General features: G+C 44.0%; 1 protein-coding gene across 5 annotated transcripts in view; it reads right to left on the bottom strand.

Moving 5' to 3' along the window:
• Ube2q2 (ubiquitin conjugating enzyme E2 Q2) overlaps nucleotides 1–12,423 on the bottom strand; it is a 59,924-nt gene extending 47,501 nt beyond the window's left edge. For 2 of the 5 annotated variants that reach the window (XM_039082376.2, XM_039082378.2), the window contains exon 1: nucleotides 12,222–12,423. In XM_039082376.2, coding sequence (XP_038938304.2) covers nucleotides 12,222–12,422 — 201 coding nt within the window. In that variant the 5' untranslated portion in view covers nucleotide 12,423. Of the gene's footprint in view, nucleotides 1–11,421; nucleotides 12,052–12,221 lie in introns of those variants that run through there. The other 3 variants (XM_039082379.2, XM_039082380.2, NM_001398878.1) reach the window with 3 other exon arrangements.
• Between the last annotated feature and the right edge of the window lie 1,045 nt (nucleotides 12,424–13,468).

Below are 13,468 nucleotides of genomic sequence, written 5' to 3'. Positions count from 1 at the left end.
CTTTAAGGGATATGGCACCTCTAGACCTGCACTCATTGTGTCTAATGCATGCATGCATGCATGCATACATACACACACACACGCGCACGCGCGCGCGCGCACACACACACACACACACACACACACACACACACAAATAATATCTAAAGGGGGGACTGATTGATTTGTTTTTCCATCCCTCCTTAGACTGTAACAATGAATGTAGTTTATTTCTTTGTTTTTTTCTCTTGTTTTTTGAGACATGGTCTCAATATATAGACTCAAGTTTGCACACTCTCTTACTTCAGCCTCCTAAGTGCTAAGATACTGGCTGGCCTCAGAATATAGTTTCATAGAAAACAAACACATTAAATAAGATTACCTTCATTTGATCTTGTCTAATCATTTTCTTAATGGTGATAGTTTCTTCTACCTGTTTTGTTTTTGGAGATCTGAGGACCAAACATAAGGTCATGCCCAGGTACATGCTCTACCACTGAACTATAGGAGAAATCCTTAAAGACTACTTTTTAAATATAACAAGTGCTAGAAGCAGAGTGAACAGCAGCACAGGGCTGCCACAATCCTTATTCAGATTTCACCTGCCACAGAGGTGGGCTTATGAGTTAGCTTTTCCCCTAATACAGACGTTCCTGACATTTATTTGAAGACATTATCAATGGTATTCTCAAACACTCTACCCAGAAACCTCTAAATTGGCCCCAGTTAATCTCATGTCTTGGTATCACACCCTTGTAAAAGTCCCCTACCTTGGACTTACCACTCACATCTAATGCAGTAAAAATACTAATAACACTTCTGAAATCAAGTTACAAAAAAGTTAACATCTGTCTTGTTTATCTCCTGGTCTTGCAATTAATCCTGGTGATGAAAATCAGCTGCCACCTATGGAGAGCTCTGCATGGCAAGAATTGAAAAAGATCTCTAAAAATTAAACCAAGGTTCTCAGATTAGACAACATCCTATGAGAAGGAGCCTGCCAGCAACTATGAGAGAGCTTGGAGGCAGATCTCCATCCTTCCGACCACTGCATCCTCCGCCAACACTTTCCTACACTGGAAACGACCATAGGTCAGAGAAACCAAGGTAAGGAAGGGATGCACAGACTCTGGTCCACAGAACCCAAGAGTAACATTGGTTCTTAAAGGTTCTAAATTAGGAGGCTGAAGCCATGGCCCAGTGGGTAGAGCCCTCGCTGCCCTTGCACCAGGGCAGGTTCAGTTCCCGCACCCAGATGGCCGCTCACCACTAGCTGTGACTCCAGTTCCAGGTTCCCCAACCACTGCTGGCTTCTGTAGGCTCCTGTAAACTCATGCAGGCAAACACACACTCATTTCTTTTAAGTTCTAATGGCTTTGCAGTAACGAATTGATTGCCTTTACAGGGAGGGAATCCAGATTTGGTGCTCACAAACACCTATGACTCCAATTCTAGGGGATTTGATGGCACTGCACACATGTGTGCACAAAAATACATGCAGTCAAAACACCTATCTATACACGTAAGATAAATTAAGTAACATGGATAAGTTTCTAAGTTTATTACAGAGAAATACACCTATTGCTAGTAAAGCATGATAAAATCATCCTATCATACAAAGAAATGCTTTGAAATAATTTGTATCTTTTAAAGCCACAAATGTGTGTGTTTTTAAGTGACTTAATTAAGAATTATACTCTTACCCATTAACAGGCATTTTTTTGTTCCTTTATTCTGATTTTTACTAGGAATCTGGAAAAAGACATTATTGACAGATACTGGCTTCTGAATATATTTAAGTAGTAGAAAACTGCACTACACAAAGAGTTTTACAGAACAGTGTTCTTTAATGCTATATATAACCTAATTTTATACATATATGGTATATATACATAATATATATATATCATACACACACACACACACACACACACACACACACACACAATAACAGAACTAACAGCAGAGAAACTGAAAATTTTAAAAACATTTTACCAAATCTTAAGGAAAAAAACTACAGAGATCAGTGGTCAGCAGTGATGTCCATGTCCCTGTCCAGCACTAGCTTGTTTATCTTTTTATTCTCACTTTATTCTTAATGACTTATTCTCATTTCTTTCTTAATGACTCCAAAACGCTTCACAGACTAAAAGGTAAAGTTACTTCAGCATTAACCCCATTCTTAGATACCGTAGGGCATTTTCACCTTTCACATTCTTCATCCTAGCTTAGGAACTTATTGTCTGGGCTTTGCATTTGCTTTAGTTTAAAAAAAAAAAAAATGTCTGCATGAAGAACCATGAGCTATTAGTGTGGAATGAAATGCCTTTCGCCATGTTAAGAGAAAGTTAGGGAAAGGAAATCAGTTCCCCTGAGATCTGTATGCATTTTAACTCCTGACATGAAAAGGCAGCAGATCTAAGCACTCACTTCCATGTTTTTCAAAGGCCTTGCACCCCTCAGTACACGAAGTCTAAAATGTCAATGATCTTTTTCACTCTACTTAATTCTCTTAATTCAACTTAATTACTCTGCTTAAAAAAGTTCTACTACCTTCCCACAAGTGAAGGTCTTAGTGGTCTGCTGGAATCTTTTCCTGCTAGTGTTTAAATGGACAAAGCTGTGAAAAGAAATCAGGCTTCCCTTCAGAATGCCGGTGCTGTGCTGTCCCTTACAGTTTATAAACCTTTTCAACACTATGGTAACGGAGCAGGGAGTACCCAGGAGCCCCTGTGGCACACTTGACAGTAGGCACGTGTGACTCATCTGTGAAGTGAACTGACATGAACAGATACTTTACTTGAAAGGATGACTGCAATGCTCACCCCAACTTGAGTTTCTGGAAGATATTTTCTCAAAAATAAGAGACAGTATGTCATTTTCAAAACAAAAGTCAGTATACTTCATCAATAAAAGTCAAATTTTAGAGAAAACCATTCAAACTTTGAAACACTTGTACCCACCAGTGTGAGCCTCACAAAGTATTCTGATCAGACTGGTGGGGAGACTGTAGTTTGATGTTAGCTAGTATTTAGAAGATATATCAACCAAATATTTTCCCAATAATCAATGCATGATGCTATAATATCATGCAAGAAATAGATCAACTTTAAGAAATAGATCAACTTTTTGTAAAGTCAGTCTGTCTGTCTGTCTGTCTCTCTCTCTCTCTCTCTCTCTCTCTCTCTCTCTCACACACACACACACACACACACACTCGTACTCACTCAAAAATATTCACAAGCTGGGAAACAGCTCAGTGGTAAGAACACTTGCCTACCATGCTTGAGGTCCCAGGTTCAGTTCCCAGAACTAAAGGGCATCAAGAGCCCAATTATCTACAGTAGCTATTGCCATTAATTTTTTTTCAACCAGATATCAAAGTTGGGTTTTGTTCACATTACTTCAACTAAAGCATCAAACAACTGGGCTGGAGGGATGGCGCTGAGGTTAAGAACATGACTACTCTTGCAGAGGACCTGAGTTCAATTCCCTGAACCCACATGGTGGTTCCTAACTATTTCTAACTCCAGTTCCAGCAAATATCACACCCTCTCTTCTGGCCTCCACAGGCACCAGGCATGCACATGGTGCACAGTCATACATAAGAGACAAAACATACACCTAAAATACATTTTAAAATATATTTTTATAATCTATAAAATATACAAATATTTTTAAAATATATTATCTTATACTATATTTAAATATATGTTTAAAAGTGCAGAAGCAAATGACAGAACAAGTGTCAAAGAAACTTGCAATATTAGTTATTAATGTTTTAAATATGTTTTAATTTTAATAATAAATATCAAAGGTATAAACTGATAAAAATGAAGTTTCCTTAGGCCTATGATATTTTTTAGAGTTTAAGGAGGGGTTGGGGATTTAGCTCAGTGGTAGAGCGCTTGGGTTCAGTCCCCAGCTCTGGAAAAAAAAGAAAAAAAAAAAAAGAGTTTAAGGAGGTCCTGACACCAAAAATATTGAGAAGTGCTACTTTCCTATTTCTCTCCTGCCCCTAGCCTTTCCTCCTTGGAAAAAAAAAAATACCTCCTTTTCTCCATTCTACATTAGCCTACATGTTCCACTGGGGCTGGTTTTGACACCTCCCTCCCTTGACACAAAGCCTGACCAAGAACTATGATGAAATATCATGACCAAAAGCAACTTGGGAAGGAAGGATTTATCTGGATTCCACATATCCTGAGTCACAGTCCACTGAAGGAAGCCAAAGCAGGAACTCAAACAGGACAAGAGCCTGGGAGCAGGAGCTGTTGCAGAAGACATGGAGGTTGCTGCCCATTTGCTTGCTTAGTCTGCTTCCTTACAAGACTACTAGCCAGGGATGGCAGTGCCTACAATGGGCTGGGCCCTTCTCAAGCAGTCACTAGGAATATTCCCTACAGGCTTGCCTACAGCCTCGTCTTATGTTGGCATTCGCTCAATTGAGGTTTCCTTCTCAGACGACTCTACCCTGTGTCAAGCTAACATGAAACTAGATGAAACGATGACCAGAAAGATACTAAACCAGGATTTATAGCAGTGAGAATAAGAATTAAAGAGGTTTTGTTGTTTTGTTTTGCTTCTCTGGTTTCTAAATTTCCCACAACGTTTTGTTTTCCATATTACAAAACACCTACCACCACCACTGGAAAAGCTTTCAACACAGACTCTGCATCATGTTCTAAAAGCTGTTTAAATACCCAAGGTAGAGAACAACTACATCTACTCAAAACATCTTTCTAAATGAACTGAAGCAGATAAAATAATGAAATTATTTTAATCAAGTAGGCTACGAATTCCCCTGGATGATTTCAGTGGTTCTGATTAACCACTGTTTTTCATAACTCTCTTTAGAAGCTACCAGAAACTACTATTACAGAAGCCTTGTGGTGGGGGTAAGCCTTGTTGTTTCTCTCCTGTAATGTTTTATATTTGGCATTCCGTCTCTACCCCCTCCCTCAATTACCTGACTCTTATCTAATTCCACCCCTTCCCAGGTCTAAGTTTAACACTATCCTACAGACACCACCAAAAATTTACTAAGGTATACCGTCATTCACAAAAAGGAAACCCAAGCCTCTACATAATCTCATTTTTCTCAAGAAACTGCACTAAAATGGAGATGGAGGACAGAGAACCACAAGGAATCTGACCCTGTGTCATTAGCTGGTCAAATAAATGAGAACAATGAGTCTTTCTGATCTGAAAGTACCATTTCAGAGCGTATTTCCAACAGCTTCTCCATGAATTCAATTTGGAAAGGTAATCTGTCACAGGAGAATAAGCTAGAGAAAGGTCCTTAGGCTCTGTGGTCATTTTGTTCATTATTTCCTTTGTACAACTTTAGCTGAATGACTTTGTATCAGTATATAGACTAGAAAAACAAAACATGAAGTTAACAGGGCAGACTACCTTATTTGCCATGAAAAGACGTTACAAAGCAGGTAATTTATCTCCTTCCTTTGTAGCTGGATCTTGCATATGCTATAGTGGCAAGGTGGAGTATTCTACCACTGAACTATCCAGCTCAGAATTTTTAAAGTAAAGGCTACCACTTTCCCATTTGTACAGTATAGTACCATACTGTTGACAAGCTTTCCAATAACATCCAGGGCAAAGAGGGACTGTTTTGAAACAATAAAAGAAATTATTTAAGATCCTAAATATTAAGTAATGCTTAAAGCTCTCCCTCCCAGATTCAGTGTGAATATTTGTTAACTTAGTAGCTTGCTAAGAGAGAGGTGTTTTTAGTAATAAAGAACAGAAATTAGCTAAACAAAAAGTATTTCATCAAAACTAGCCTGACAATCATTCATTAAGAAATAATTTACGTATACAAGTAACAAAGAATAAAGTTTCAATTTAACACCAATTTATATTTCCTGTGGGACATTTTGTTTTGTTTTAACTCTAAAACAGTAATTTAGTACCAAGAATTACCAGATGTTCCTGGGTATGTAGTCGAGTACACACAGAGGGGAGACAGGAGGATCAGGAGTTTTACAAAGCAAGTTCAAGGCCAGCCTGAACTACAGTACATGAGACCCTCAAAACAGAGGTCGGGGAAGACTCAGGGCGGTAGACAGCTCAGTTGGTAAAGTTTCCAATGAAAGCTTAAGAGTCTGAATTTGAGTCTCAGAATGCACAAAAAGCCAATGTAGTGGTGCATTCATAGAATCCCAGTGCTGGGGAGACAGCAACTAGCCAGCCAATTATCTGGCCGTAGTTAAAAAAAAAAAAAAAAAAGTCAAAGACCAGGAAGATGGTCCAGCAGGTAGAACTGTCTGTCATGAATGTCTAACCACCTGAGTTCAGACCTCCAAAACTCAAGTAAGCACACTGTCTATACAGTCCATGAACCCAGCCTTCCTCTGGCAAAATGGGAGGTAGAAACAGGAGAATACACCTGAAGTGGCCAGTTACCTTGGTGTACCTATTACAGCACCAAAATGAGACCTTGCCTCAAAAAAGGCAGAAGATGGGCTGGAGAGATGGCTCAGCGGTTAAGAGCACTAACTGCTCTTCCAGAGGTCCTGAGTTCAAATCCCAGCAACCACGTGGTGGCTCACAGCCATCTGTAATGAGATCTGATGCCCTCTTCTGGTGTGTCAGAAGACAGCTACAGTGTACTCATTTAGTAAATAAATAAATCTTTAAAAAAAATTTTTTTAAAAAGGTGGAAGACAAGAATCAATAGTGGAGATTGTCCTCTGACCTATACACACACACCATGGTTGGGTATCATACGATGAACATGTACACACACCAACATAAAAATAAATAAAAATTTTAAAAAAGCGCACAAGGTATACGATTCCTAAGTATAAACACTCAAGGTTGGGCTCTGGCCTTCTTACACACACACACACACACACACACACACACACACACACACACACACACACAGAGGGGGTGGAAGGGAGGGAGGATGGGGAGATGGCTCAGACTATAAAGTGCTTACTACACAAGCCTGGCAGCCTAAGCTTGTTTTTCAGAATCCACGTTTAAAAAAGAAAGCAAGCCAGGCATGGTGGCACACTCTATTAAGCCAAGCACTAAGGAGGCAATGGCAGGTAGATGCCTGGGCCCACTGGCGAGCCACCTAATCTAATTGAGGAGCCCCAAGCCAATGAAATACACTCTGTTAAAGGAAAAAAAAGTAGATGGCTCCTGAAAAAAACCACCCAAAGCTGACTTCTGACCTCTACCTGTACCCACAAACACATGTACCCACATGAACATGCACACACACACTCTCTCTCTCTTAAAATTTCAACAAGTCTATACAGGAAGGAATGGAGCCAGACACAGTAGACTATGATATGATCCCAGCACTCTGAAGAGTCATGAAGTTTTAGGGCCAGCTTAGTCTGCATAGTAAGTTTCAAGCCAGCCAAGGCAGTACAGGGAGATCCTATCTCAACATTCCTTTACTCCCCCCAAAAAGGAATAATGGAATTGCCAGCTTAATTATTTTTAAATTACTAAAAGAAAGCCACATATTGGCTCCCCAAACGGCCATGCTGGTTATTAAAATAAGCTGCTTTGCTTTGGAGTGTGATTGTAACAAGTGAATGTTAGTGAGGACTGGCAACCAGGCCTGTTTACTGAAATGGAAGGCAATGTGGAAGTGTATAACTGATAATCTTTCATGAGTCCACAGAAAACAAGAAATAAAGATTCTGTGAGGTTCATAATCAAGAGTGCGACAAATTCATAAAACAGGATGAGAAAAAAAAAACCTTAACAACCCAATTTCCCTGGTCTAGGAAGGAAGGCACTTTGAGTTTTTCTTCTGATACTAGTCTTCCTATGTAGCCAAATTACAGATGTCCGATCAAATCTTCAGTGATCTTTTAAGCATTTCTTTACTTTCTGAGAAATTCTTACCAGCTACCTTTCAAGGTAGGGAAAATTCCCTTCTAATGTATCTAGAACATTGGCCATATAGTCAGTAAAACAAGTATGAATGAAAAGAAAAAACAAGGCACAAAATTATAATTAGACAATATTCTGCCAGCATTAAAACTAACTCGGAGAAAGGATAATCAGAATTATGAGTGAACATTAAAAAAAAAGGGGGGGGGGGGCTGGGGATTTAGCTCAGTGGTAGAGCGCTTACCTAGGAAGCGCAAGGCCCTGGGTTCGGTCCCCAGCTCCGAAAAAAACAAAAAAAAACAAAACAAAAAAAAAAAAAAAGCAGAAATCACGAGAACTAAAAGGAGGAAGGGGAAATGCTATCATGAACTTCGTGTGACCCAGAAAGTCTTGAGGGGCAGTCAACCATGGAAAAAAGCAGGCTGTGGCAGAGCATAGGCAAAAGGCATGAGCTCATTCCAAAGGAAGAACAGCTGATAAAGAAGGTTAAGAAGAAAAATAGGCACAGTGTCCTCAGAGGATTATTAAGAAACTGGTACACTGGTACAATGCCATTCAGATGGTTCTTGGTAGTTTGGTAACCTAGTGTAGAAGAGTGCTCCATAAATACTGCTCTCTAAAGACGAAAAGTTAAAAGAATGGGTCAAGTCCACTACACTAATGACATACAACTTTTTACAAAATAACAAATCACAAACCTAGTAGACAGGGTACTTGTATTTAAATTCCAACATTTTTCCCTTGCTATTTTCCTTCTGAGCAAATTGTACCTATGTAAGCAGGTCCTATACATTATCAAAACACATTTTAAAAGTATACCTTTTATACTCACATACCGAAATCTTTATAGAAAAAAAACCCTGTATGTCTGGACTACACTTCAAATTAATCCAATAGGAGTATACATGAAATAAGACTAGCCAAAGGTTTATCAGCGTTGAGCCTGAGTGCACAAGGTCTCTCTGTTCAGCTTGTATATTTGTTAGTTTTCCACAATAAAGCTAATATACACTCCTACTGTGAATCTGTAATTGTCTTCTGATAATGTCTGGTCATAAGTCATTAGTAGGTCAGTTGTAATAATGTCTACTAGCAGCACCACTGCACTAGTGCACATCAACGCATCCTTTCACCCAGTTTTTGAGTCTTTTCTTACTCCATTCCCACTGCCACTACCTAATCCAGATCATCAACATCCTTTGTCTGACCTGTTTGTCTCCAAAATGGTTCTCCATGGGATGCTGCTGGCACTTTAGGTCAGATAATTCTTTGACATGGCAGACTGCCCGACATTAGCATCCCCTGGTAGTAAATGCCGGCACACCAACAGCCTCGCCCAGATTGCTAGAATAACCAAAACCATACATTCGTGCATTTTCTAATCCCACACCACTGTAAAGAATCAGAGTTCTGAAAACAGACATTTTTTCTCATCTTACCAAAGTAAGGGTACGGCTCCCCAGTCTACAAATTCAGTGTCCTGTCATTTAGACCAGTTGTTCCTTTTCTTCCCATACCTTCAGGTTCTGCTTGAATAATAACCCTCCAACTGTCCAGGCCAGTTTACTTACTGTTACTCTATACTGACTACTACTTTCTGCCTTCCATATTTGGAAAATCTTCACAACCCTGGACATTTCAAGTCTTAGCATGAACTGTCCACTCATACAAATCATCTTTCTCAGGCGTCAGTGTTTCATTGGGTGGAGTTTCCTCTCTCTAGGACACCTTACTGATGCTGGATTCCGAATCTGTACTCACCTGTTCAACTGCTCAAAGCTTTCTCTATGGCACACCTTCAGTGACGGTAAGCAGACTGGAAAGGGGGTTTCGGGAGGGAAAGGATGGGGGAGTAGTAACTTCAGCTTACAACTCTCAGGTCACAGCTCCATCACTTGAACTAAGTCAGGGCAAGACTCAAAGCAGGAGCTGAAGCAGAAGTCACGCGGGATCACTTCTTACTCTGCTTGTTTTTTGGGGGGATTTTTGGTTTTTTGGGGGGTGTTTTTGGTCTTGTTTTGTTGTTGTTTTCCAAGACAGGGTTTCTCTGTGTAGCTCTAGCTGTCCTGGAAATCGCTCTGTTTACAAGGTTGGCCTCAGAGACCCTCCTGCCTCTGCCTCTGTAGTGCTGGATTAAAAGCCTACCCCCCACCACAGAACCAACTCCAGGGGTAAACCACCACAATGGGCTGAGCCCTTAATAGTTAATGAAGAAACACCCCCTAGGCTGGCCTGCAGGCCACTCCTGAGGTGCTATTTTTCTCAGCTGAGGTCTCCCCCTCTTAGTCCTCTCTCTGTCAAGTTGAAAGAAAACTAGTAAACAGTTCCCTACTCAAAATTAGATGCTCCCTTTAGATTTCATAGCATCAAAGTAGTTGTCACAGATGTATAAAACTCTACAAGAAGTCTGAATTCTCTGAATAGGCACAGGTCTGCCAACTCCTCAAACACTAGTACCCACAGCAGCTTAACAAGATATTCAGAAAGTGAATTCTCTCCTTCCTAAAGCACACTGCAGCAGTTGTTTTTTTGCTTTTTTTTTCTTTTGTCAGATATAGCAGTGAACTAAATGTTAAGTTCAATTACAATGTTAAGGCCTTAGCAAACTCCCACCACATTTGGGGCTATCTACTGGCTGACTTAACAGAAGGCATCTTAGCCATATAAAAACTACTGCCTTAATGCCTGTTGTCATAAGGTGTATTCTGCACATGAAATCAGTTCCACGATGAATAGCCAGCCTCATAATAAACTTCGCTAGGAGGTGGGGGGAGAGTTCACTTACAATCTGATATTTTACCAACTGAATGTTTCTAATGAGCTTTTTCCCCCTTAAACAGGAAAAGTAACTTTCCACGTGTTTCTCCAGCTTTCTAATCCCACCTGATCTTCCCGGGTAATAAACTGGAAAGCATCTCCTTTCCCCTGCTGGTAATGTCCAGGCTTTCGCACAGGGCACAGGTGGGACAGCTTGCACACTCACCACACCACCTGCCGCGTGGAAGGTTCCATGAGCTTTTCCAAAACACGTTCGTGCAAAGCCAGGTCTGGGGTAAATGATGGTTCACACCATCCATCCCCCGGGGTTGCATCCTAAACTTTTTCCCTACATACGTAGGCTTTCAGTGTTCATTTGTCCTCAGAGACCAATACACAAACGAGAACTGGTTGAACAAGCAAGGACGAGGGTTTTGAAACCTGGTGGGAAAACGAGTAGCTAAAACAAATACTTGAGAGCCTTTCCACCTGAGCGGCTGACAGGAGCCCACCGACCCGCCGTGGTCCCCAGATCAGGACGGCTGCCGGCGGCCATGGCGACCTCGGGGCCCGACGGGGGCCGCGAGGGGCCAACAGAGCAAAGCCGGCCCGCGCCGTGCTGCGACGCGCCTCCGCCTCCTCCGGGCCAAGCAGCCGGAGCTCCGGGCCGGGCCCAGGGCCCAGCCGCCAACCGGCCGCGCCCGAGACCCCGGGGGTCTCCGGGGCTGGCGCCCTTTGTCCCGGGACTGCGGCGCCCCCATCCGCCCCAGCCCGGCCCGGAGGGGCTACGGCCCGGCGCCTCACCGTGATGTTGCAGTGGAGTGTGAGCGGCGGCGGCGGCGAATGCGAGCTGCCCGGCGGTGGCGGCGGCGGCACCAGGAACTGGCAGTGCAGCTCGTCCAGCTTCCAGCTGACGATGCGGAATAGCTCGTGGTTCTTGTCGAAGATGGACGCCAGGAACTTCAGCTCGGCCTTGAGCCCTGACACGGACATCTTCCCCTCATCTCCGGCGGGAGGGGTGAGGAAAGGGAGCCGGGGCCGGGAGCCGCTGTCACGGCCGCGACCGCCCCGCGGGGCCGGCCGGGGCCGCGCTCTCGCGGCTCCGCCTCTCCCCGCCGCCGCGACCCGCGTCCGAGCGCGGCTGGAAAATGGCGAGGAGCTCGAGGCCTCGGCGGGCGTGCGGGCGGGCGTGCGGGAGCCGGGCCGGCTGCTGCCTTTGTAACCGACTCCACCCGCAGGAGGCGGTGGCCCCGCGGCTTAAAAGGGCAACAGCGACACCGCCCCCACCGCCGCCTGGGAGAGGGCTGCCCCCGCCCCGGCGCGCGTCCGCGAGCTCCGTGCGCGCTCCCGACCGCCCCCTCCTCTCATGACCCAGCCCCCTTCCGCCCCGCGCCGGGGCTCCGCGCCCAGCACTCGCTACCCGGAGGATTTGGGCTGGCGGCAGCGCACGAGGACGGACCCGAGCCCCCGGCGCGCCTGTGCGCCCGGGCCTCTGGCCAGACACGTGTGCGGCCTATCGCACGGGGCACGTCGGCTCCGGTAGGAAGCGCGCGGGCCCCTGGAGGTAGCTCCTCCGCGTGGTTGTCCGCGGGCCACCCACTCACCTGGCCTGGGCGCGGCCCGGATGGGGAGGTGAGGGGTGCGCACCTAGCAGCCTCACCTCTGTTGCTCTCGCTCTGCGCTGAACCACCCACCACTTTTCTAAGTGTGGCTCCCGAAAGGTCCTTCTCACCAGACTGGTGCTCCCTCCTTCGCTCCCCATTTGCCGAAGTCGGTGGTGGAGCCTGCCAGCTTCTTCCCATCATCATTTCAATCTTTCCCGTAAATATTTCTGTGCTTGCGCTAATGTGGATACTCAGCGTCCTGAGTTTCTGCTGTACTTCCCAGGCTCGACCATGTTTCAAGTCGCATCCCAAATGTGTCAGACTGATCTTTCAGAACCAACTAAGCTAAAGTAACCATGTAGATACCATGTATCCCATCATTAGGTTAACTTACTGCGTCTTTCTGTTTGTTTCTGCTTAACACTGAAATCTAATTCAGATCAGCACCCCCAGGATCGAGGGGACGGAGAACCTAATGACACCAGTGTCTTTTAATAAATTCTTGCTCTCACCTGAATCCCCAACACTTAACACAATCCCACCTGGGATGTGCGTTCACAAATAACTGAAGGACTACATTGCAGTCTAAAGAAGGAAGGCAAGAGAATAGTACATGTAGATTTATTTAGGCACGTGTTCCAGAGGCACCACCCATATGGTACCCAGAGTTCCTAGCTTAGTAAGGCTCCCAGGTCTGATTTAGTGCCCTGCTGTCACCATCTTGAAATTCTTTTTTTGAAATTTTTTAAAGATTGATTTATTTTATGTATGTGAGTGTGTGTAGCTGGTGTGTAGCTATCCTCAGACACACCAGAAGAGGGCATCAGATCCCATTACAGATGGCTGTGAGCCACCATGCGTGGTTGCTGGGACTTGAACTCAGGACCTCTGGAAGAGCAGTCAGTGCCCTTAACCAATGGGCCATCTCTCCAGCTCTATTGTTTTGTTTTTGAGCCAGTTTCACTTTGTAGCCCTGGCTGGCCTTGAACTCACAGAGATCAGACTGTCTCTACTTCCCCGCCTCCAGAATGCTGGGATTAAAGGCCTGCACCACCACTACCAAACTAGGAATTCATTCGTTTGTTTTTGGAAATGGGCTCTCTATGTACACTGACTGTCCTTGAAGTCACTATGTAGACCAGGGTGGCCTTAAACTCACGTAGATCCAGCTGCTTCTGCCTCCCAAGTGCTACAATTAAAGGTGTGCACCACCATAGCAGGCTTTGAAAGTCTTACATTCTAAGAGG

The sequence above is a fragment of the Rattus norvegicus genome, chromosome 8 (genome assembly GCF_036323735.1).
Source record: "Rattus norvegicus strain BN/NHsdMcwi chromosome 8, GRCr8, whole genome shotgun sequence".
NCBI lineage: Eukaryota > Metazoa > Chordata > Mammalia > Rodentia > Muridae > Rattus > Rattus norvegicus.
Note: the sequence above shows the minus strand (reverse complement) of the source record. Positions and strands in the feature narration are given on the sequence as shown.